The 24,738-nt window shown below is 36.1% G+C and overlaps 5 protein-coding genes across 5 annotated transcripts; 3 read left to right on the plus strand and 2 right to left on the minus strand.

The window, feature by feature from the left end:
- Nucleotides 1–497: 497 nt before the first annotated feature.
- LOC111495845 lies at nucleotides 498–3,544 on the minus strand. Its single transcript, XM_023146046.1, has 4 exons — nucleotides 3,261–3,544; nucleotides 3,011–3,093; nucleotides 953–1,008; nucleotides 498–861 (listed from the first exon to the last, which is right to left on the minus strand). Exons 1-4 carry the CDS (start codon nucleotides 3,430–3,432, stop codon nucleotides 783–785), a joined length of 390 nt encoding a protein of 129 aa, XP_023001814.1. The 5' UTR covers nucleotides 3,433–3,544; the 3' UTR covers nucleotides 498–782.
- Nucleotides 3,545–6,452: 2,908 nt separating this feature from the next.
- LOC111495833 (mitogen-activated protein kinase kinase 9-like) lies at nucleotides 6,453–7,739 on the plus strand. The gene has a single exon (XM_023146035.1). It carries the CDS (start codon nucleotides 6,507–6,509, stop codon nucleotides 7,464–7,466), a length of 960 nt encoding a protein of 319 aa, XP_023001803.1. The 5' UTR covers nucleotides 6,453–6,506; the 3' UTR covers nucleotides 7,467–7,739.
- Nucleotides 7,740–9,678: 1,939 nt separating this feature from the next.
- On the plus strand, nucleotides 9,679–12,785 carry LOC111495821 (dihydropyrimidine dehydrogenase (NADP(+)), chloroplastic-like). Its single transcript, XM_023146016.1, has 7 exons — nucleotides 9,679–10,135; nucleotides 10,452–10,715; nucleotides 10,801–10,971; nucleotides 11,052–11,164; nucleotides 11,266–11,452; nucleotides 12,185–12,294; nucleotides 12,390–12,785. Exons 1-7 carry the CDS (start codon nucleotides 9,863–9,865, stop codon nucleotides 12,544–12,546), a joined length of 1,275 nt encoding a protein of 424 aa, XP_023001784.1. The 5' UTR covers nucleotides 9,679–9,862; the 3' UTR covers nucleotides 12,547–12,785.
- A 1,771-nt stretch (nucleotides 12,786–14,556) lies between these two features.
- Nucleotides 14,557–20,333, minus strand: LOC111495819 (DEAD-box ATP-dependent RNA helicase 27-like). Its single transcript, XM_023146013.1, has 13 exons — nucleotides 20,052–20,333; nucleotides 19,278–19,769; nucleotides 18,652–18,837; nucleotides 17,917–18,102; nucleotides 17,489–17,572; nucleotides 17,237–17,278; nucleotides 16,998–17,069; nucleotides 16,616–16,915; nucleotides 15,745–15,783; nucleotides 15,564–15,668; nucleotides 15,385–15,453; nucleotides 15,182–15,307; nucleotides 14,557–14,971 (listed from the first exon to the last, which is right to left on the minus strand). Exons 2-13 carry the CDS (start codon nucleotides 19,725–19,727, stop codon nucleotides 14,792–14,794), a joined length of 1,839 nt encoding a protein of 612 aa, XP_023001781.1. The 5' UTR covers nucleotides 19,728–19,769; nucleotides 20,052–20,333; the 3' UTR covers nucleotides 14,557–14,791.
- Nucleotides 20,334–21,756: 1,423 nt separating this feature from the next.
- LOC111495834 (cell division cycle-associated protein 7-like) lies at nucleotides 21,757–23,473 on the plus strand. Its single transcript, XM_023146036.1, has 8 exons — nucleotides 21,757–21,903; nucleotides 21,985–22,240; nucleotides 22,323–22,482; nucleotides 22,572–22,642; nucleotides 22,711–22,788; nucleotides 22,878–22,965; nucleotides 23,040–23,095; nucleotides 23,193–23,473. The coding sequence occupies exons 1-8, from the start codon at nucleotides 21,838–21,840 to the stop codon at nucleotides 23,258–23,260; spliced, it is 843 nt and encodes a 280-aa protein (XP_023001804.1). The 5' UTR covers nucleotides 21,757–21,837; the 3' UTR covers nucleotides 23,261–23,473.
- The last annotated feature ends 1,265 nt before the right edge of the window (nucleotides 23,474–24,738 follow it).

Consider the following 24,738-nt stretch of genomic DNA (forward strand, 5'->3'; position numbering starts at 1 on the left):
ATGACGTCGGTAAAACTGGCACAATGTACGCAATTCTTCACTTGTCCTTCCAACTCTCAATAGTAAATAAGCACATGAATTCTACCCTCGTAAAATCTAATCCTATTTCTACCTATAATTTGCACTACCCTGTTTTTTAATATTCTTCTTTTAAAAACTACTCGGGATTGTATTTTAAAATTACATTATTTGACGATTAATGTGAGTATTATATCGTAAAAAATGGAATTTAAGTCCAACTAAAATTCCCATAAATTGACCTGATACAACCTTGCAAACCGAAGTTCTAAGAAGGAAAATTAAAAGAAAAGATAATAATAAATAACAATCTTCAAGCCTAAATATGCAAAAATTTAATTTTCACCAAATTTGGACATAACCCATTTACGGATGTTTATTTAAAAATGTCACTTATCACATTATCCAAGATTTCTTTCACACCAGAATCCCACCAAATCAAATATCCTTTTGCCGACATGCGCTTCCACAGCAGAAAAGGTCAAGAAAATCCATGATTCATTTCATTAATTTGATTGCACGTGTCAACCAAATTAAATTTCATCCCACTTCCAAATTGAAAAAACTAGGGATTTCTCCCCCTTATACCCATCATAGAGCTGAATATTTGACCAACGCTGCTAAAACGACAAAGTTATGGTGTTCTAATAGCATTATACTTCTCATACTCGAGTACAAACAAAGATTCAAGTATCAATCATACAGCCGTGAGGAGAAAGCCATTCCCACATGTAACAGGAGATTGATTACACATGTTCTCAAACCTACTGGTCTTTGTATCTCTTTTCTACCTCCTCCAAACTTTCAATGTCTTTGTTGTATTTGCAAATGCGGTAGATACACCTGCATGCATATGATCCATTAAAGTAGTTTAGATGGTAAGAAGTTGACACGAGAGAAAGCTTCTGATGAGAAGGATTTTCTTGTAACATACCAGTAGAGAAGGCATGCACAAACACACAGAATCACATTCCTCTGAGCTTTAAAGATCTGAATAATAATCATTCTTTGTTAGAATTGGAAGCAAGTAAAGAAGATAAAAAAAAAAAATAATATAGCATAGCAGAGATTAGGGAAGGAAGGCAATTCTGTTTGTCACACAGATAAAAGGGACAGACGTGCAGTCTCATTGATAGGCATAAAAAAATCGACTTGGTAGCAACCACCAACCAATATAACCAAGGTTAGCTCAGCTGATGGTCCACAAGCAAGGTAAGTAGGTCCATTACCAGCCGACTCTGGAATGAAAAGACCTAACGGAATAATCCCTTATCTCAGATCAGAGATGCTAACAGGACGGGAATCGAGGTGGGGGATCTCTCTACTGCCTATGTCCATCTCCTGTAAAATATGCTCCCACAGACAAACTACAGGCATACCAAAATCAGGGAGACTTTGCTCAACAATAAAACTCCCTGTTTTTATGTTCAGATCAGAGATCGTGATAATCAAAAACAAAATTCAAGAATATGGTGAAATAGGGGTGGTTTTGAAATCACCAATGAATATATGGTGCTTCAGCATAGCCGCATAGATTGTATTTAATTTTTATTTTTTGAAAAAGGTAAGTTCATTGAATAAACATCCCCATTTTTTATTTGAGACGACCTTTTTTTTGGCTTAAATTCTACCATCCTTCCTGCGTCATGCTTTCCTTTTCATAGATTGGAGAAGGGGGCGAACCTATTAGACAGCATATGAGAGGAACCGTATACATTGTGTGTGTTTTTTATGTTGCATACAAGTCAGAACCTATCCACGTAAGGGGTTTTTTTAGATTAAAGGGAGACCCATCCCATGTTGTGGGGTTTTCCAGATTGCAGATGAGAAAGAACCCTATTTATATTATGAATGATTTCACGCTACAAAGTGAAGAGAGAGATGGGGCTTCAAATTGGATCGAGAGAGAAGGTAAAAAGGATCCCTTTGACTAGGGCCTTCTCAAGTTCCTTTCCTGTGCCCAGAGGTTTTGGGGAGTGAGCAACTAGCTTCCGTCCTAAGACCATCTATTTCTAGTAGATTGCGACCATTTTACCATTTTTAGAAGAAAAGGACTACTTGGGGAGAGAATTCATCACTTAGAAAGACGCTTACCTACCTCATCCAAAAACTGCAACACATTGCTAATTACTTGGTTCAGTTCTAATTTACCTCGTTTTTTCCAACCCACCCACCCACCCATCCCACTACACACCGACTTCTTATTTTGACAAGCAAATCTATGACAACCACTACGTTGTTCACCAAGTTCTAATCATTACCAAATCTTTGATGTACCCTACTCAGTCTCGGGCAAGCATATGTGACATTTGAGTTTCTAATGATTTGAACTTTAACCATGACATCATTTCCACTCTACCTCCCCAATCATTTCAATATCCAATGAAATCATATGAAAATGATATAGGGCATCATCAAAACAGATTCACATACAACAACATATAAAACTATGAGTAGAATCATATACTTAAAAGAGTTGTTCTAACACTTCAATCTTTTGCTCTCCAAAAGGTTTATAGGATTCAATCTCGCTTGTACAAGAAGGAATTTACATCAGTAGGATCATGATCAAGAACAATAGGAAAACTTCTCCTATCTGTAGGATAATAGACCTCCTTCATTGCAAATAGAAGAATGCGAATAGGGATAGGGAAAGGGAAATAGGAGCTACTTGGTAAACATTCAGAACTGGTAAGTACCCATCGTCATACTAAAAACTGCAATATGAAAGAGTTCCTGACGTTCAATTGTCGGGGCAAGATGGCCCAATTACGCACTCTCCTTCCAGAACTCTAACAATTGCTAATTCGAAGGGGTTAAACAAATCTATTTCGTAGATGTATCCAGACTCCATCAATTTCTAATCCTTTGAAATTCTAACAATTGCTAGCATTAACGGAGTAAAACAGTATGAAAATCTATATCTAAATCTTTGAGAAATCAATGAAAAACACTACAAATTAGAAAAACTCAACTAGACATTTATACTTACAGATTTCTCATATCGATCTCTCTCGGCAGCTGTACAGATCTCAGATGTACACATCAATCGGTGCTCATTCTTCCAGTAGATATCTACAAAGTACAACAAGAAATCACAAATAAAAGAATGAAAAGAAAAAAGAATCAAGGTCCGATCTCAGGTTCCAGTCGAGATTTGAAAACATCGGATAGCGAAATGAAATTACAAAATTAAAAAGTCAAAATAAAAGAAGAAACGCAAGTTAAGGGGGAAAAAAAACCTAGAATCTGAAAGCCGGCGAAGGGCACAACGAAGAGTGCAGGCTGTAGAATGAGTGAAATCAAAGAGACGAAGCGTTGCTTGAGCAGCTTCGGTGAAGGAATCGTCAGCAGAATGGCGATGGCAGCCTCCACTGCCACCGTATAAGCCAATAGCATCCACTGCAACGCCATTTTCAACGAAAAACAAACGACAGAACACAGACCCACCGAGTTCCTTTGCTTCTTCTCTTCCCTCTCTCTTCTCCTACGATCCAAGAAACAATTTTCTTTTTCTTTTTCTTTTTCTTTTATTTTTCTTTTCTTAATAAAGAAGAAAAAAATATAATAAAAAATCATAATTCCATACTTCGCTTCCATGGCGTTGGTTGATACCGAAGCTTTAGTAGTCGTCTGATCTTCAAGATAAAGACACGTGGCGTACTATAATAATTCTGATTTTCTTCGCATCTTACCTCGCGTGATTCTATTTATTTGCCCGTCTTACCCTTTAGGATCCGAATTGGACCCATCGGATCCAAATCCTTTTTCTTTATTTTTAACACTATTTTGATAAATAAATAAAAATTAGCAAAGCAAAATAAATCTTTGGACTGTAATTTTTTCATGTTAAATTATTAATGTTTAAAAATAAATAATTAATATTTTTACATTTTGACAATTAAATCATCGATATTGGGATTTGTCCCCTAACTTCTTCTCTTTTTTTTTTTTTGTCATTTAATTTTTCAAATAATCTCCCATGATTTTAGTATTTTTAATTAACGAAAAAAATTATTTTTTATTCAAATGACAATATTAATTTGTGCCCCTAAATTATAAGAAATTATATCCATTAAAATTTTAAACTAATAATTAATAAATATAACTCTAAATTAATTTTCAAAATATAAAATTATCATCCAATACCATTTTTATATTTTAATATTTTCAATTTTGGCTAGCTCCCAAAAAATTGAGATATTTAATTTATAAACAAGACAAAAGATAAAACGACTATATATATATATATATATATAATATTATAAATGATTTGGAAGAAGAAAAGAAGGCGAGACTGGTGGTGGAACCCAATCATTTTGTGGGCAGTGGAGTTTCATACTATTTAACAATGCAGCCAGCCGCCTTGGTTTTGTTCGTTTTCTAATTAATTCTTAACTAATTTTTGCATTATTCCAGCACTGCCCCCGTATAATTTTATTTCTTTAACCTCCAACTTATACTAATTTATTATTATTGTCACGCATATTTTTATATGGTAAGTTTTATAACTTCGTTTGTCAGATAAATTATATTTGAATCATTAATGTCCGTTATTAATATTGTTAATAAATTAAATGATGTGATTCTTCCTTCTAACCATTATTTTAAATTTGAAACTATCCACTTTTACAAAAATAATAATAAATATTAGGTGACTAAACTATAATACATAGTTAAAATTATACAAATTAAAACGTGGGATTTCACAATCCACTCTCCTTGGGAGCCAAAGTTCTTACTGACACCCCTCTCAGTGTTAGGCTCTGATACCATTTGTAACAACTCAAACTCACCACTAACATATTCTATCCACTTTAGTTCGTTATGTATCGTCGTCAACCCTATAATTTTAAAACGAGTCTACTGGGGATAGATTTCCACATCATTAGAAAGAATGTTTTGTTATTTTCTCCAACCAATGTGAGATCTCACAATACACCCCTTTAGAGACCTAACGTTCTTGCTAGCACACCGTCCCGTATCTAGCTATGATACTGTAATCGTTCAAGTCTACCACTACACAATTTTAGGAAGCTATAAATTGTTTAAGGAGTTGATGGGATGTGAGTAGGATGGATTGAGTATTATTTGGAACGGATAAAGCAAGTTGGTGGTTGAGAATTGGATATGAAACTAATGATGGGAGGGTACCCATATGGGCACCCTTTGAGCTACCCATCTTTAAAAAATTTATCTTTTTTTAGGAAGATGTAAAGAAAAAGTGTCAACTTTGGGGGTGAGGACCCTCCTCCTCCAACTTGTATATAGAGAAGCCTCCACTAGGGAAGAAGCATCTTTCTTTGTCTTCTTCTTCCTCCGATTTTTATTTATAAAATTCTCGTTTCATAAGAACAACGATCTATAATGGTATGATCGTGTTGATTCAAATATGTTTAGTCTAATCTCATTGTTTTTAGTCTGTTGTTATTTTTCAATATTTTAAAAAATTGGTTAAAAATGTGAAAATTAAACGTAAGGTATTTACACAAGGGCAATTTTGGAATCTTAGTTTTTTTTATTAAAAAAAAAATCCCATTTTAATACGTGGGAATTAAAGGGTATTTTGTATCTTGATTATTTGTTTAAATTACTATTTTGCCAATCGATTTTAATACTTTTATGGAATTGGAATATTTTTCTAATATTCAGCGGAGCAAAATACGGTGGATTCTAGAAAAATGTCGGCGGCGGCTTCAATAAATTGACAAAATTAACCTTACGGGATCTTATCCTTTCCTTTTGTTTTCCAATAATTTTTATTTATTTACCGTAACATTTATTTGGAGGTTAAAAATGTCACAAAATGGGCTAAAAAAATTACAACATTAAAAATTTCCTCTCTTATTTTTCGTGCAAAAAGATAAATGCATAAAGACGAAAAAGCCCTCGAGGAAAAAATTGGGAAATAAATTATTTTGTGTGCAAATTTCGACAGCTCACTAAATAAATACAAAATGCGCATCATATTTTTTTGTCTTTTAATTTATGTGGCGATTTTTGTTGTTTTCATGATTATTTTTTTAGTTAATAATAATTTTAAGATTTTCACACTTTACACATAATTTCTATTTTAAAAAATAAAGGATGTGGGGTGCCCTTTGGCCTGCTTAGTCACATGAACGAATGTAGTTGGCTAACCCAATAACTGATTTTTTTTGTTGGATTTTAAATACTTTATTCATTTCTATGTAATAATAATAATAATAATAAATTAAATTTAAAATTTAAAATTTAAAATTTAACCAATATTATATGGGATTAATTAAATGAATAGGTTTTTTATTTTTAAATAAAAAGACGCCCGGCTTGCATCCGTCCGCTCCGCATGCAGCAAAGGGGGGCCCACAGTCGTGTTCATCCTGGTAACTTCCTTTCTCCATTTCTACCACTATCCCACGTGCTTCCCCTTCTCACTTATTTAAGCAAATCCTTTCCTCCATTCACTTTTATCCAAACCTCCATAGCCAAATCCCTCCATCTCTCTAATGGCTCTGGTTCGTGATCGCCGCCAGTTGAACCTCCGCCTCCCCGACCTCTCCGACTGCCGTCCCCGTTTCCCTCTCCCACTCCCTCCATCCTCCGCTGCTGCTCCTGCCGCTACAGCCGCCGCCGCCGCTCCCGCTGCCTCCGACCTCGAAAAGCTTCAAGTCCTCGGCCATGGCAACGGCGGCACCGTCTACAAAGTCCGCCACAAGCGTACCTCCGCAACCTACGCTCTCAAGGTTGTCCACGGCGACTGCGATCCAACCGTCCGTCGCCAGGTTTTCAGAGAGATGGAGATTCTACGCCGTACCGACTCTCCCTATGTCGTTCAGTGCCATGGAATCTTCGAGAAGCCGTCTGGAGACGTTACGATTTTGATGGAGTATATGGATCTAGGATCGCTTGATTCGCTCTTGAAGAAGAACTCGACGTTGTCAGAATCGACGCTCGCTCACGTCGCGCGTCAGGTTCTTAACGGACTTCACTACCTTCACTCTCACAAAATCATTCATCGCGATATTAAGCCGTCGAATCTGTTGGTGAATAAGAATATGGAGGTTAAGATTGCCGATTTTGGAGTTAGTAAGATCATGTGCCGAACTTTGGATGCTTGCAATTCCTACGTCGGAACCTGCGCTTATATGAGTCCGGAGCGGTTCGATCCGGACACTTACGGCGGAAATTACAACGGTTACGCCGGTGACATATGGAGTTTGGGGCTTACTCTTCTGGAGCTCTATTTAGGTCATTTTCCTTTCCTACCGCCTGGTCAGAGACCAGATTGGGCGACTCTGATGTGTGCGATTTGCTTCGGCGAACCGCCGACGCTGCCGGAGGACGCGTCGGAGGACTTTCGGAGCTTCGTCGAGTGTTGCTTGCAAAAGGAATCGAGCAAGAGGTGGACGGTGGCGCAGTTGTTGACACATCCGTTTGTGTGCAAGGAATCGAGATCTGATCGGTGAATTGGCGGTGGAATGAAGGATTCGAATCCCTGGAAGTTTAAAGATCCGGCCAAATTCTGAGATCTGTACATAAACTAGCGGGATTCCGATGAACTTTTTGTATATACTCCTTTTCTTTTCCATTTGAATCTGTAGCTTCTCTGAATCTCCAATCAGTCGAATCCAATCCGCTGCAGAATTTCGGAGAATTTTTGTACCGTTCGTATTTAAAAATTGTCCTCAATTCAGAAAATATCAGTTCATTTTTTATGCTGAACACAAACAATATCCAGAGACTCATTATTATCGCTCCCTTGTTACTCATTCTCCCTAAAATCGAACAACAAATTGATTCATCAGTTCTTAAACAAATAAAACTAATTGTTGAAATCATTTTCTTCAAAATTTAATCAACTTCCAGCATGATAATTTTTCTTTTAAAAGGATGAACAAATATATATCCACATTGAAAAATGCGAACATATCCACGTGTTATTGACATCATATAGTTAAATTTATATCATCTACCTAACATCATTGAATAAAATACTTAAATAGTTGAGATTTTATATTTCTTCTAATTTTCTAGTGGCAGTGGAGGGTTAGTTGTACGAGGCAGATTAAATACTATTTAATTTTACTTAAATTACAAATAAACCTTAATTATACATCAAATGAATAAAGGTGAAAATCTTTTTTTTTTTTTTTTTTTTTTTTTTTAGTGTTGAAAAAAAGGAAGATTCCATTGCGTTGCCGTTGAAAAGGGTACGGCAGCCACAGGCAGCCCGTTTCTTTTAGCCAAACATTTTTGGAAAAATGGTAATTAAGCTCACATTTCCCATGTGCTCATAACAATAAATAAATAAATTAAAATTAAATCCTTTACTTTTCTTACCAATTCATCATTCCCTTAAAATTAAACTAATTTTATAATTATTTAATTTCATCCATCCAAATATTTTGAAAACATGCACACTCGTTCTTGAAAATTTTGAAAAATAGATAATATTGATAATTTTATTATAATATATATAATTATTTAGTTGGTGGAATTTTAAGGAAGAAAAAATTAAAAGAATATGTGTGTGACGTGGGAGATAGCGATTGGTTGAAATTTCAAGTTACGGTGTGAGTGGGTAACAGAGGATAAAGTTTAATTTAAGGAAGACAAAAGGATGGTTCAGGAAGGCTTCGGAAAAGGGAAATTGGAAAGTAAAAAGAAAGCGATTTATCCAATGAATTTTAAAATAATAAAAACAAAATTACGAAAAGTGACATAATTAAATTTAAATATAATATTTACAGGTGGATGTGAAGGGTGCATGAACCTCTTCAACGCCTCCATGCCACTTGTAAAGTGGGATAAATATTTATTTATTTTTATTATCAATTTGATTTAGACAGCTTTTTTTTTTTTTAATTTTTAAAAAAATCTTTTTTCTATTATATTGTCAATTTTGTACCTAAATTAAATAGTTTTTTTGGCACGAGATTCTCATTTTTATTTCTTATCATTAAAATAGTCAATTTAATCTTTATCCTTTTAAATCAATAAATTGCCAATTCAAATTCAGAAAATAACTATTTTATATTTTAATTTTAGTTTTCTTATCATTTATTTACATATATTTTAATTAGCTATTTTTTTTAATGTTTAAATATTGACGTGTGGAAGTGAAGGGAGATGAGCATGTGTCCAAACGGTAATTGGGCTGTCGTTTTAGCAACTTGCTGCTGACGTCATGCAAAGATCCGACATGACGTTTTCCCTCCCTTTTTGTTAGAAATTTCCCGCCCCACTCCTTCATTATTACTATTTATCTAATTATGACAACGATTTTTTTATATTTTTATTGAGAAAAATATCTATTTATTTTAAAATTAACTTTAATTTCTTGAAAAAAAAAAGAATATTATTTAACTCTCTGATTCGAGAATGGGCCAGCCCGCGTCAAGAAAAGACCATCTAACATTTGGGCCTACTGGGCCAAATTTAGAATTAAGCTCGGCCCAATTTCTCGTACAATTGGGCTGTCGGGTTAAATAAGTTATTTTAAGTCGGTTTATATTAATAAATTTCTTATTTTTCTTTTATTAATTTATTTCCATTTCTAGTTACCATCCAAAGAAACACCTGTTAGTGAGATAAACTATTTAAATTAATTACCGAATTTACTTGCTTATTTAAAATAAATTATTAAATTATTAATCCGATTCATTCATCATTATTAAATTGAATACGTTTATAAATCCAGAAGGAAATTGACGAGGATGATTCTTCATGCCCCACCTTTCCAGCTTTCTTGATCGAATATTACATCTCAGATTGAGTTACCCATCTTCTTCTTCTCCTTCCACATCATTTTTTTGTTCCATTACAGGATTTTCTGTTGCAGAGAGCTTGAATTTCTTGATCCATGGCGTCGTTGGATTTTACCCAGATCAGAACTAGAAACCCAATGTCCGAGCTCGCGCTGAATCGGTCTCGGATGCGTTTGACTCGTCGAAATAGAGTTGGGTTCAGAGTGGTCGCCGCCGGTGAAGGTCAGGCGGAGCCTGATCTCAGTGTGACGGTCAATGGGTTGCACATGCCCAACCCGTTTGTAATTGGGTCGGGTCCGCCGGGAACTAACTATACGGTTATGAAGAGGGCATTTGATGAAGGTTGGGGCGCTGTGATTGCCAAAACTGTAAGTTGTCTCGCTTTTGATTTCGATTTCGTAGTCTGTTGATTCCGTTAGCTTATAATTTGATTTTTGAATGGCAAATTGGTTGCTGTTTGTGTAATCTACTGATCTGTGATTTCATCTTAGAGATTGTTCTTGATTAGGAATATGATTAGTGTTTGGAGAAAGAGATATTTAGATTGATCTTTGTCTGGAAGAACATTACTGGTTCTGCTATCTGTTCTTGATTGGCTGGAAGAACATTACTGGTTTTGCTATCTGTTCTTCATTGGCTGGCATGTACATTTCTTGTATTTTCATGGATCTTTGTCTCTGTTAGGTGTCACTAGATGCAGCAAAAGTAATAAATGTAACGCCTAGATATGCCCGGCTTCGAGCAGATTCAAGCGGCTCTGCAAAAGGGCAGATCATTGGGTGGGAGAACATTGAATTGATAAGCGACAGACCCCTTGAAACTATGTTGAAAGAGTTTAAGCAATTGAAAGAGGAGTATCCTGATAGGATTCTCATTGCTTCAATAATGGAGGAGTATAACAAAGCTGCTTGGGAAGAACTTATAGATCGAGTCGAACAAACCGGAGTTGTATGCCTACGATCTATGCCTTCTTTACCGTGTTTATTACCAAGAACAGTTCATTTCATTGAATGTTTATGTCTCTTACTTAAAGGATGCATTTGAAATCAATTTCTCGTGCCCTCACGGCATGCCCGAACGGAGAATGGGTGCTGCAGTCGGGCAAGATTGTGCGCTACTGGAAGAGGTTTGTGGATGGATAAATGCTAAAGCTACAATCCCTGTCTGGGCTAAAATGACTCCCAATATCACTGACATTTCACAGGTAGTTTTGCTGTTCTTCTATTTGAATGAGTATCTATGGTTGCATGAACTGATGCAACGTACAATTCTTCTTTTGTAAAGCCTGCTAGGGTGGCTCTGAAATTGGGATGCGAGGGGATAGCGGCTATCAATACGATCATGAGTGTAATGGGAATCGATCTCAAGACCTTACGCCCTGAGCCTTGTGTTGAGGGGTTTGCTAATTCGAACTTTTGAACTCGTCGATATAGAATGATTTTGTGTTTATTAGCATTCAGCTGAAATGTTGGATGTGGTTCAATCTGTATGTTGTTAGGTATTCAACTCCAGGAGGCTACTCTTCCAAGGCAGTTCATCCTATTGCTCTTGGTAAAGTGTTGAACATTGCAAAAATGATGAAGGCTGAATTTAATGATGCAGACTACTCTCTTTCTGGCATTGGAGGTGTCGAAACCGGTGGAGATGCTGCCGAGTTTATTCTACTCGGAGCAAACACTGTTCAGGTACAACGAGAAATTTGTAACCGTCCAAGAACGTGTCTGCTAGGGAGTGGTTTCTAAACTCTTATAAAGAATGTTTTGTTCCCTTTTTAAACATATGTGAGATCTCATAATCCCCTCCCGCCTAGGGAGCTAGCATCCTCACTGGCACACCGCCCAATGACTGATTCTGATACCATTTTAACTGCCCAAGTCCACCGCCAGTAGTAATGTCCTCTTTGAGCTTTCTCCTCTGGGTTTCCCCTCAAGGTTTTAAAACGTGTCAGGGAGAGGTTTCCTCACCTTCTACGGGTCGTCCCCTCTCCAACCGATGTAAGATCTTACAATCCCCATTGGGGGCCCAACATCCTTGCTAGCACGCCGCCCGATGACGAGCTCTAGTATGGTAACAGTTCAAGCCCATCGCTAGCAGATATTGTCATATTTGGGTTTTCCCTTCGGGCTTCTCCGGCCTTTCCTTTTTGGGCTTCCCCTCAAGTTTTTAAAACACGTTGGGGGAGAGGTTTCCACAATCTTACAAGGAATGTTTCGTTCCCTAAGATCTTACAAAAAATTTTTCCTCTCCAATCGATGTGAGATCTCACCAAATTATAGCCTATAATTTATGTTGCGAAATCGACTAGTTCATTTAACGAAACTGGTCGTAATGGCTCGGACATCCTTTTGTTTTAGGATATTCCTAATGGTGTACTATACTGCATTGTTGTATGCTGAGGAAGTTGCATTCATATGCAGGTGTGCACGGGAGTGATGATGCATGGTTATGGCCTCGTTAAGAAACTCTGTGCTGAGCTGAAGGACTTCATGAAACTTCACAACTTCTCATCCATCGAAGAGTTCAGAGGGTAAGTTTGGAGTTTGAAATCAATAGCAGTTCTTAATAGAACACGGCTCGATCCCCTCGAACATCGGTCACACTAACGAATTCCGGGTGAAACAGGGCTTCCCTTCCGTACTTCACAACGCACACGGATTTAGTTCGGAGGCAGCGGGAAGCAATCGAGCAGAGAAAAGCTGTGAAGAAGGGTCTGCAATCTGATAAAGATTGGACTGGCGATGGCTTTGTCAAGGAAACTGAGAGTATGGTTTCAAACTGAAGGGCTTAATACAGTACACGAATCAAGCCTTTGCTTTGGCTTGGCAGTAGAAATAACTCAACATGGTGTCTTTGTTACATCCGAGTTAAGTTTCTTTTGTTCTTTCTTTCTCCTTCCCTCGAATAAGTGTATCATTACAGAACAGTTTTAATTTCGTATGATTGTGTATATGTGAAGGGATATTAGCAATATTTCTATTGAAATTCCTTTCCAAGATCAATAATCTTAGAAATTCATAATCAAATCATGTACGAATCTCAACAGAATCCAAAAATAATTCACGAATACTTCAGATATTCATGAACTCGAGAGTTGAGAAAGAAGAGCAATATTCAAAATCCAGAAATCTCTCTATAAGAAAAAAACAACGAACTATTTACAAAAGAAGAAGAAAAAGAACAGAACTAATTAGTATTAGAAAAGAGAACAATCATCAATAATCTCCTTCTACGATTCCCCGACCGAAATCGGCCGGCCAGACACTCCGAGCGGCGAGCGAGAGATCCGGCGATTGATCTCTCGAAAGGCGGCCGCCGGCGGTTTAATCTCTGGCTGTCCCGGTCTCCAATCGATGATCATCTCCGATTCCTCCTTGATCTTCCTCACCTGGCTGTGAACAGGAAACGGAGTTCCGATCTTCTCCATCCTACTGTTCTGCTTCCAATTCTCCATCTCCAAAACCGAAACGAAATAACGAAACCCTAACTCGCAGAATCGTCCCGAATGATCTACGCCAGAAACCTCTCACTACCTGGCGGGGTTATATAACAGAGAATCTAGAGAGAGAGAGAGAGAGACGAAGACGAGACGTAAGATGGGAGGGAAGATGGAAGTTGGGTGGAGAAATGGGGAAAAGGCAACCCGATTTTGAATCAGCCGCTGCTTTTGACCTTCCATTCAAACCGCCCTTCTGCCTTAGGAAATTACATTTTTAAATTCCTAATTAAAAAAATAAAATTTAAACTTTCAAAAATAAAAAATAAAAAATTAAATTGAAGATTATCCAAAATATTATTATTATTGTTATTATTTGTTTTTTGGTGTAAGCAAATGTTAATTAATATCAATAGTTATTTTTCTCTTATTTTGACTCCTTTCAGAAAATACGGTCAAGCTGACAATTGGAATATTCCTTCCAACCAATTCATTGAAAAATCCCACTTCAAGAACACATGAATAATAATTTTAATTCATATCAATCCTTTTATTTTTATTAAATTTTAATTAATATCTTTCTTTTCTTATATATTTTTTAGGGGTGTTTTCAAAATTTTGTTTTGAAAAACTTAAAATATATATATTGTTTAATTTAATTTAATATGAATATTTTTTTTTAGATTTATCCACGCCATAAAATATCCTAAAAAAAATAATGAAAATAATAAAAGAGTCGATTTTTGGTCTGCTGAGGAAGACGATGACGTGGCACAGACGTAGACATTTGCGAGGCAGTTAAGTTTGTTATGATTTAAGAAGCAATCGGAATTCCATTATCATAAAAAGAAATAAAACACGTGGCAAAATCCAACGGTGTCGTTTCAATTGCGTGCAATTCCATGCCAAATATTTGGGATGGACACATCAGACACAATGGAAAAGTAGTTGAAACGTGGCACATGACAATTGGTCCAAATATGCGTAGTAGTTACACATTTAAATATGACTTCTGTCTAAATCATAATATTCTTAGTTGTTACACATTTAATTAGTTGGAGTGGCTACTAAGCAGCCATTGAGAAAAATCTAGACAGCTTTCTTTTCTAATTAATAAATAATTATCTATTTGGTGACGCAATAATCACATATTAATCATTGGATTCAATTTGAAAAATAATTAAATTACTCTCAAATCCATTTTTACAGAGAACACATAAAAAAAATTCTAATTTACTAAAAAAAAAAAAAAGAATTCAAGAAAATAATTATAGTGACAAATTTCATATAATTATTACAACTTGTCAAATTAAAAATTATATAAAAAAAACAAGGGTAATATAAGAACCGTAGCTCCGAGTAATTCAAAAAATTTCTCTCATACAAATATTAGGATCATTTGGTTACGATCATCATATAAATGAATCATTACAGGCCTGCGAAGCTAAATTGCTATAAAACATATACTCTCGACTAAAATTGTGAGGTTCAAATCCTCGTCCCACAACCCACAAATTCTTAATCTAAAGATAAAAATTTGCAAAGTGAATAATAATTTTTTGTGAAGTCATTCATAGTTGGATAGGTTCAGCTAGTATCTTACAAATTGTCTCTCATCATCCGCATTGTTTCTCCCATAAGGATCACTCTCACTGAATCGGTTCCTGCTCCCTTCTACTCTACGCGTTTTCTTCCTGAATTTTGAGGCACTGCTGTCGATGTTAAGGTTGACCTTTGGAGGGTTGGAAAAGCAGAATGAAGCAGCAATACCCTATTCACATACCAACTACAAGTGTAAATATAGATAGCTTCCCGAATCGAGTTACACGAATTCCAGCACAGAAAACTTGTATCCAACCAAATTTATAAGTTAGTGAAGCATCTCACAAAGATTTCAGAAGAAAATGGATGTGTACATAGAGGCACGTTCTGGATTTCAATATATGGGATGGGATGCATGAAAAAAAATTAAGATCAGTACCTGCAGGTCAAGGCGGTGGACATTGAAGATATCTTTCATAGAGTGTGAATTGTAAGCTAATAAATAGGATCTGTAAGCCTCCTTAGCCGACTGGTTCAAATAATAATTACTGCCAACCAGCTTCTCCTGACTCATTCAATATTTCAGAGTTATGTGCTTGTGTTACAGTGTTTCTGCTGAGAACAAAAGGTGAATGAATTTACCAGGTGAGACTGCACGTTGGCCAGTTTTTTATCACTGAACTCGTACTCTTTGACAGGAACTTTTGCTGCCTGGCAGTAAAACATCAACCACACAAGATATTAAACCTACTAAACCCTGAGAAGAAGATGATCTGACACCTCTGATAGTGCATATAAATTCAATATAAATGTTACCGAACCTTTAGATAGCTAAGAAATTGAAGCTCTTCAGGAATCAAGAAAAGTAGTGCATTTCCTTTGCTACCTTCGCCTCGAGCTGTTCGACCAACTCTATGAATATATTCCTAAGACCAATAATTTCACACAACATTAAACTCTACATTAAATGGGTTGTGATTGCTATTAAGTAGCAATACGCACCTTAGGTTCATCTGGAGGATCGTACTGCACAATCCAATCCTGAGACACACAAAAAATGAGACAAAAGTTAAATGGCTTTAAGACATGTAAAATCATTATTATCCTTAAATAAGTATTTTTCAATATGTCAGTTCCTAATGAAAATAGATTTCAGATGCCAGCTATGAATAAGATGCGAATGTTTATAGATCTATAGTAATTGAAGAAACAGAGTTAGTTTTAATCTTCATCCTTTCAGGATTATACTAACAGAACTAAAACACTACTAAGAAGTCGAACAAACACTATAAAGTATCCCCACTCTGCAACTCTCGAAGAACTTCAGAGCTAAAAAGGAGCTACAATACCAAAACAAACACTACAAATATACCAACACACTACAAAAAAATCAGAGAACATTCAACGGTATGTAGCTATGTTGACGTGAAGTACGTTGATTGATGATTGACCTTAAAAGAGGCTGAGAAAATAAAAGATTTAGAGAACTTTATCACCTTAACAATTTTTATGAATTCATTCCTTTTCATGCGATGTACTGGTGTAAATGTACACACATCTAAGATTAAAGCCTCCCCATCATTTTATTTTAATTTGAAGATCTTACCTCCCTACAGGTGCTAGGAGTTTTAACTTCACCTATTTTATTTATCAATGAAATTATCTCTTCTTTAAAAAAAATTCATCCAATCAATGTTTCAAGTGTGATCCTATCCTCCATCCAACCATTCGTGATAAAAAGGCAGTTTTGGTAGTGACGAGCGTTTGTGCTAGTGAGGTCAAGCGTTTGTGCTAGTGAGGGCGAGGGCAATACAACTTTAATTGTCTCCATGCGATAAATGTATTGACATAGCTAAAAAAGAGGATGACTTACAACAGCGGGGATGTCAAGTCCACGTGCAGCAACATCAGTACATAGTAGGATCCCTGTCTCAGCCTTATTGAAGGCAAAGAAGGTAGAAGTTCTCTTCTGCTGTTTTTGCTTTCCATGAATATCCATGCAATCAACCTTAATGTATCTAAGAAGGTCCGCGTGAAATTTGACAGAGTTACAAGATGAGAAGAAGACCATAACTTTCTTAGATAAAGTTCTCTTCAAGAAGGAATACAGAACAATGAATCTTTTAGCACTGGGCACAACACAATAACCTTGTTGCAACCCTTCATTTGTGACCTACAATAACAATTATGTCAAACAATAAATCAAAAGGACTAATATTTGAAATAAACATATAAATATCAGCAGATCATGTTACCTTTGTTCTCCCATCATCCACATCAATATAAATAGGAGTTGACTGAAACGACAAGCGGACAAGATCCTCAACCTGTTTTTTTTTTTTCGGAAGATCAGCAGGGAGGGGGAGAAGCAAAATCAATCCAAATGAACAAAGGAATAGAAACTCATAAAGTAGCAACAGTATATATGTTAATGGTAGAGGAGGAAGAAACCATGACGAGAGAAAAGAACAATAATTGAATGCAATACACATACCTTCTGTGTTTGCGTTGCTGAGAACAAAGCAGTCTGCCTATTCTGCAAATTGCAAGACAATCAGATTACAGTATCGCACGAGGAAAATAATAACCACCACCATAAAAAATATAACACATCCCCACCCCGAACTACATTTCACCCCATATGCTAAGGCATACAGGTGACATGGCAACTTTTAACAGTTAATACGACAGTCTTGAAAAAGCCTAATTATTATATCGTAGACGACATACAACAAGGGTCAATTACCTTTGGGAGGAGCTTTATAATTTGTTTCATTTCCTCCTCAAAATTGGTTTCCAATATCCTGTCGGCTTCATCAATTACGAGGCACTGCAAAAAAGTTCAGAGAGAATAGAATGTCACGATACATTTATAAGACTGAGAATAACACAAGTAAATAACAACATAATTTGATGAGTTAACCAATGCAAATCAGAATAGAAAATGAAAATTGAAATTCTTTAGAGGTGACAAAAACCAACTTCATTGATAATGTAGTCTATTATCAATGGAGTAGTTTCTTATCCAAAAAAAACAAGAAATAAATAGAACGCATGAGGAGCAGACCACAAGTTAGCAGCAACAAATTTTTAAGAATCCATTCTCTACTTGGCAATATTTTCCATCAAAATACATCAATAATGCCAAGAAAATGAAAAATAGGCCACCCGTACCTTCAAATTTTTAAACACAAAATTCTTAGTATGCTGAAGATGGTCAAGAAGTCGACCAGGGGTTGCTACTAATAGATTGACCCCCTTCGTAATACGATCAGCCTCGGCTTGTCTGCTAGAACCACCGGTAACAAGGCCAAGTGTCTGTGAATGATATTTGAGAAGCTCTTTTGCCACTTCATGTGTCTGAATTATCAAAAAAAAAAGAAAAAAAAAATGTCAGTCCGTACTAATACCAAGAGGTATGAGATGGAAGGAATGTTGATGGAAAATAACAAGAAAAAGGTTCTTAATGATCATGCTTCTTCTTGTGAGTATTAAAAGAACGTTTGGGTTTGCTTTTAAGGGTTAGCCCTGTGGCATAGAAATAGTAATAAAAGAGGAATTCCTACCCTGTGTAGGAATTTTGTATTTGTTGGGTTGCTTTGTTGCTTGAAATAGGCTTAAAACGAAGATTTCATTCTCTTTGTTGGAACTTCTCAATCGTGAATGGAGTTCTTACTTCATTTAGGGAGCGAGTTCGAGTTGTGAGACAATACACAAATTTTGAGACTCTATAGCTTCGTAATCATTGTGTATCTTTGTAATTATAATTCTTTTTTTATTAATACAAAACTGAATCAGAATCTTCCCATACAAAGACAAATTGTAAGCTCCTTAAGCATCAAGATGAAGAGACATCAAAATTTATCTTATTAAAAGAGAAATGCAGGCTAGGGGGAAATTTTTTCCAACCTGCATTGCAAGCTCCCTTGTCGGGCAAATAACGATAACACCAGCTCCATTACGAGGAGTAAAGCATATGTGATGTAGCAGCTCCACAGCAGGTATGAGAAAGGCAAGGGTTTTCCCGGATCCAGTCCTTGCGGCTCCAAGAACATCTTTGCCAACCAGAAAAGGTGGAATTGCTCTAGCTTGAATCTGCATTGGATGTTCAGAAAATTTGAGAATGCTCAAGTCCATGTATTAGTTTTTCTACTAAATTAAAACCCACTAAGAGATGAAAATGAATGTTTCATCAACATATCCACATCAAAAAGAGAAACCTCACAACCAGCGCACTATTCATTAAAAGAGCTTAAACCCACATTCGAGGTGGAGCGAGCCCTGTCAAAAACTATTTATACGTAACAAAGTTGTGAGGCGCTAAACATTTTTTCAGTATTCCCAATCACAACCTCAAAATAATACTCACTGCTTTCATACTCAAGTTAAATAGTTATCAGTAAAAGTTCTACCCTTCGAAATTGAATTTGATCCGTGGAATGCAAAAAACTAAGTTGTGCATAGAAAATCTCTCTCCAACAAACTATAAATTCTAATGAATATTTGATAAAAACTTGCCCAAGCAGAAATCTCACCTGAGTCATATGCTCAAATCCCATGTCCTTAATCGCCCGGAGAGTTTTCTCCGACAACTCAAGCGAATCAAATGAAACAGTACTCATAATTCCCGATCCATCAGTCTTAACCTTCTTTTTCTCGTTCTTTTTCTCCTTGTCCTTCTCCACTTCCCCTTCAACACCATCCTTTCCCTCGCCATCACTGGTATTTTCATATCCCTCCTCCAACTCGCCCTTCTTCATTTTCGACTTCCTCTTTTTATTCTTCTTCTCCTCTTCTTTCACTTTCTCCTCTGGTACATTACCTTCCGCATCTCCTTCCTCTTCTTCACCTTCCGTTGGGTTTCGAAGTTCTGATTCTTCCGCACCTGCTGAAGGAATATTTTTCTTCGTTCTCTTCCTTTTGCGCCTTTTGTTCATTGCCGCGGCCTCTGATGAGGATGGAACATTCTCGTCCAGTACTACCATTGCAGTGACTTCTAATTCTCACTCGCCCCCTGTTTGGGACCCCTGAAATTAGAATGTTTCAAATCAGTGCTGAAAAGAATGATATGTTATTTGCTTTGTTCATCTTCTTCAATATTTTTTTTCATCTTAATTTATCGATTCGGATAAGAACGATACGTTTTTTGTTCCTTTTTATTAATTGATTCAATCTTGTTTTCCTAACTTGTAATGTAAACTTTCTTAATTTTATGTTTTCATTTAGGCTAGTCGAGCACTGGTTGAAGAATAAATCAACAACTATAAATAAAATTGCTCAACCAACGAAACAAAATAAATAAACAAAACCTTGAGGATCTGAAGAATGAGCTGCCACAGCGCTATCTCACCAACGGCGCGGGAAAGAGGCTGAACCACTGTGTTGCTAAAAATAAAGACAGATAAGTAACTCTGATAGCTTGAAGAGGCGACAAGGTTTGAGGGAGAGAGGCGGCGGCGGTTTCGTTGGGATGATGAGATTTCAGCGTACAGCAGCAACAGCTGAGACAGCGTCGAGCAAGAACCGCGCAAAGTACAGTTAGCTTGTAGCGGGAGGGAGGGGGTGGCTGAACGTGAAGTAGGGTTTAGAGAAGTAAAAAAAAGTAATAATCATAAATAAATAAATAAACTACAGAAATTAATTTAAAATAATTATAAATTACGATTTTTTATAAGTTTATAATTTGTGTTAAATTAATTCCTAAATCGTCGATTTTCCAATATTTCATAAATCTTCATTTTTTTTCTCCCAATTTAAATATTAAATAGAAATTGACGAATCCAATTTTAAAATAAAAAATAATAAAATTTTGATATCTTAGTTTATGACATGGGTTAAATTCGATTAATATTTTGATGTATTCTAAACACTAAATTAAAAAACCGTTGTGACAAACATAGTTGGGCAACTACTCTCGGATCAGTTTCTGACAAATGCTCGGTTGTACCAAAAAAGTTCTTATAAAGTTAGACAGACACTTATAAAAATCTTGATCGAAACTCTTTCACGAAGTAAACAAAACATCAAAACATTATGGCATTCGTTTTATTGGTTAAACAATTTCAAACCCTAATTATAATTTGTAACTACATAAGTAAGTATTTTTCGTTTTTAGTTTGTTACGTATCATCATCAGTTTCATAGTCTAATAGTTGTATGGTCATTATTGTGAGATATCGTATTGGTTTGAGAGAAAAACGAAACATTCCTTATAAATGTATGAAAACTTATTTCTAATAGTTTTAAAATTGTGAGGTTAACGACGATACGTAATAGGCCAAAATGAAAAATATTTCATAGCGGTGAGCTTAGATTGTTAAAAATAGTATTAGAGCTAGACATGGGACGGTGTATCAGTGAGGATGTTGTACCCCTAAGGAGATAAGAACAAAAAAGTTCATAAAAGGGCGTGGAATCCTCTCCATAATAAACACAATTTAAAACCATGAGAGTGACGACAATACGTAACATGCCAAAGTGGTCAATGCATGGTGCTCGAGGCTAGATATAATTAAGTTACGTTGATCACTACAACCAAACACAACAATGGAAGTCGAGATTCTATTGTGGCTTAAAGGTGGCAGCGAGGGAGAAGGGAGTTTGTGGTTGTGGGACTCTAATTAAACTTGTTAAGTTAAAAAGTAATAATTTATTTATTATTATTATTATTATAAATAAAGTAGCGAGAGTTTTAATTTAAAACTTTAATACCTTTTTAAAGGGAAAAAAGAAAATATATTCTAGCTTTCAAAGAAAAAAGAATAAATTCTTATTTATTAAATTAAAATTCCCATTTTATTCTTTGCAAAAACAAAGGGATTCGTAGTTTGAATTTTTAAACTGCCGAGAGCCCATACAAAAAATGACCGTTGAGCTCAGTGTAAAAGTTACAGCCCCGTCACAAAAAAAAAGAATGACCGCACAAAACATGGTGACAGTACGGTGTCAGTGGGTCCCACTAGCGAGATCACACGGCCCATATTCGTAGGTGACAATCTCAGAGCGACAAGCTTGTCATTTTATCATCCCCTCCACTTTTCAATCGCGTTAATTTGTTGCGACAGAGGAGGAGGAGAGGAAGAAGAAACAAACACCATGGGAAGACTCAGAGCAAAAAGCGACTATGAAGATATCAGAAACGCTCGCATTTTAGAGAATCAGGTCTCTCTTTCAATCCCTCATCTTCTTCTCCTTCTTTTTCATCTCTATCTGTTTTGATTTGATGGAAAATGGCGGGATCAGGAGCGATTGGCGTCGCTAGGGTTGAAGAAGACCGTATCCGAACTTCGTTCTATTGTTTCCTCTGCAAAATCTGCGAAGATCCAAGAGAGAAAATGTCGCCACACACTTCCCCGGATTTCTCTTCCTCTTCGTCGCTCTGATCGATTGAAGCAGATTTCACTGGACTCTACTCCGGTGCATGACCTGATTTCTTACCGGAGATCCAACAGATTAAAAGGGAAGGTAGTTCAGAGTCTAAAATTCGAGTCTAAAGAAGGTAGATCAATGGAGAAATAGTTGAAGAGTATACTGTATCACTTAGATAATGATTTGCTGTTGACTGACGTTTGATTTCACAGTGGGGGAAAAGATTAAGAAGAGGCCTGCAAATGCTCCTTTGGTGGAAATTGATGACTTCGACCATCGGCTTTCGCCGGACGCTTCGGCACGGAGGTGTAATAGTAAGGGACGGGGGAGTGTTTATGATCCTGTTTATGGAATTTGCTGCCATTTCTGCAGGTACATTCAATCTTTTGTTCTTCCACATTTCTGTCACTGCTGATGGTTTATTTGAGATGAATGGTGTTTGAAATTTAATTGGGGTGTAGGCAGAAGAAACTCTGTGGTGAAGAAGATTGCAAGAGATGTGGTAATCTCGATATGGATGAACCATGTATCGGTAAGTGAGTTAAACAAAATCTATTTCAATTAAAATGTAGTTGAAATGTACTGACTATTTCCCTATAGGGAAAACTGATTGCTCCGTTTGCCATTCCTCCAATGGTGTGTTTTGCCGAGCTTGTCTGAAGGTCAGATATGGCGAAGGTAAACAGCTCTACTCAATACAAACTGCTGATCAAAATTTTTGAGACATAGAATTAATGTGGGAATGGGCTGTGATGTTTGTTGATCAGAAATGGAAGAAGTGATTGAGAACAAGAAATGGATGTGCCCTCATTGTGTGGAGAAGAAGGGAACCAACCCTTATTGGATATGCAACAGGTTTGATTGCTTGAAGTCTTAGAAACAGCCTACTGATTATTTCTGGTGGATTTTAACCGAGTGTGTTCTTGCAGTTCATTGTGCTTGAAGAAGCGCAAGATGGCTCCCACAGGGCTTGCCATTTACAGAGGTTATTGGTTTTTCTGCTTTAATATGCAAACTTTATGTGTGTTATTGTTTAATTTTGGGTCATCATTTTGCTGCCATTTTTGTGTTGATTTTTGCAGCTCGAGAAATGGGTTACGAATCTGTTGCACATCTGTTAATGGATGAGCTTAAGCGAGCAAACAGATAAGCCTTTGTCTCTTTATCTCTCGTACTTCTGATCTATTCTGATTTCTAGTAATATATCAGTAGTCTGTATCATATAGTTCTCACAATCATCGAACACAAAACCCATTAGAATATTTTCAACATAGAGTCGTTGAATAATGGATGCAGTTTTAATGCTCTATGTGAGAGATCTCAAAAAGTTGGTTGGAGAGGGAATGAAACATTATTTATAAGACTGGACGTCTCTCCCTTCTAAACGCGTTTTAAAATTGTGAGGCTGATGAGAGTAAGTAACTTGTCAAAATGGACAATATGTTTGTTGGATGATGAAAGTACTACATCTGCTAATTTAGGGAATAATCGTGGGTTTATAATCAAGGAATACTCTCTCCATTGGTACGAGACCTTTTGGGGAAGCCAAAAGCAAAACCATAAGAGCTTACAAATAAAGTGGACAACATCATATCATTGTGGAGAGTCGTGATTCCTAACATGGTATCAGACTCATGCCCTAAACTTAGTCGTGCCAATAGATTGGTAAATCCTCAAATATTGAACAAAGGACTCTAAAAGAAAAGGAGTCAAGCCTCCTCGAATCCTCAAATATCGAACAAAGGACTCCAAAAGAAAAGAAGTCAATCCTCCTCGAATGCAGTAAAAAATGACTAAGACTCCAATGGAGTCGAGCCTGAGAGGCGCACTTTATTCGAGAGAAGGTGTTGGATGATGAAAGTCCCACATCGGCTAATTTAGGTAATGATCATGAGTTTTTAATCAAGAAATACTCTCTTCGTTGGTATGAGAACTTTTAGGGAAGCCCAAAGCAAAACCAAAGTGGACAATATCAAAACTAGTTTTTTTTTTCCTTCAGTTGAAGATTGAAACTTTATAATCTTTTTAACCATAATTACGTGTTTTTAAGATGAAAAATAAAGCATAAAGGGGAGAGGATAACTTTCTTTTATTTTCTTTGAAATAATAAATAGCTATAGATTTTTTTGAAGTGTTGGGCTAAACTTTTTATTATTTATAATCCTTCTGATATTTACCTTTTCAGACCTCATTTCATAACTTTTCCCTAAAAAAGTAATCTTTGTCGGCCCTAAATTAAAGCAGGCTGGGCCGGCTGAATTTATTGGGCTGCCACGTAATCAAACCACGTGGGCCGCCCCAGGTAGCCTTCCCTAATTAAAACGTTCCAGGTTTTAAGGATGGTATATTTGGATTCTCAATTTTAAAATGATTTTTTAATTATTGAATTATAATTATCTATGAACTATTTTTTTTTTTTTTAATTTTATGTTATGATTTATTTTACCTTGAAATGATTTTAAATGATTTAAGACTTTTATCACTATTAGTTGGATGTTGGTGTTAACGTAAATGATAAAGGGCTGCAATTTTATAATAAAACCACAAGCATTAATTTTAATAACTCAGCCACTTTCTATATAAAATCATCATACCGACTCTTATTTAATTATATCTTTTAACTATAAA

Source organism: Cucurbita maxima, unplaced genomic scaffold, assembly GCF_002738345.1.
Source record: "Cucurbita maxima cultivar Rimu unplaced genomic scaffold, Cmax_1.0 Cma_Scf00021, whole genome shotgun sequence".
In the NCBI taxonomy this organism is placed as follows: domain Eukaryota; kingdom Viridiplantae; phylum Streptophyta; class Magnoliopsida; order Cucurbitales; family Cucurbitaceae; genus Cucurbita; species Cucurbita maxima.

Bases quoted from the DNA above. Each gene is read 5' to 3' on its own strand.
- LOC111495845 (XM_023146046.1), bottom strand. From the start codon at position 3,432: ATGGCGTTGCAGTGGATGCTATTGGCTTATACGGTGGCAGTGGAGGCT. The intron at 1,009-3,010 runs GTAAGTATAAAT...ATTATTATTCAG, and splicing joins GAGATCGATATGAGAAATCT to ATCTTTAAAGCTCAGAGGAA. The intron at 862-952 runs GTATGTTACAAG...ATATGCATGCAG, and splicing joins TGTGCATGCCTTCTCTACTG to GTGTATCTACCGCATTTGCA.
- LOC111495833 (XM_023146035.1), top strand. From the start codon at position 6,507: ATGGCTCTGGTTCGTGATCGCCGCCAGTTGAACCTCCGCCTCCCCGAC.
- LOC111495821 (XM_023146016.1), top strand. From the start codon at position 9,863: ATGGCGTCGTTGGATTTTACCCAGATCAGAACTAGAAACCCAATGTCC. The intron at 10,136-10,451 runs GTAAGTTGTCTC...TGTCTCTGTTAG, and splicing joins GCGCTGTGATTGCCAAAACT to GTGTCACTAGATGCAGCAAA. The intron at 10,972-11,051 runs GTAGTTTTGCTG...TCTTTTGTAAAG, and splicing joins ATATCACTGACATTTCACAG to CCTGCTAGGGTGGCTCTGAA.
- LOC111495819 (XM_023146013.1), bottom strand. From the start codon at position 19,727: ATGGTAGTACTGGACGAGAATGTTCCATCCTCATCAGAGGCCGCGGCA. The intron at 15,784-16,615 runs GTAAGTCATCCT...TGTGTGTCTCAG, and splicing joins GACTTGACATCCCCGCTGTT to GATTGGATTGTGCAGTACGA. The intron at 14,972-15,181 runs GTACTGATCTTA...GTATGTGAATAG, and splicing joins TCCACCGCCTTGACCTGCAG to GGTATTGCTGCTTCATTCTG.
- LOC111495834 (XM_023146036.1), top strand. From the start codon at position 21,838: ATGGGAAGACTCAGAGCAAAAAGCGACTATGAAGATATCAGAAACGCT. The intron at 21,904-21,984 runs GTCTCTCTTTCA...TGGCGGGATCAG, and splicing joins CTCGCATTTTAGAGAATCAG to GAGCGATTGGCGTCGCTAGG. The intron at 22,483-22,571 runs GTACATTCAATC...ATTGGGGTGTAG, and splicing joins ATTTGCTGCCATTTCTGCAG to GCAGAAGAAACTCTGTGGTG.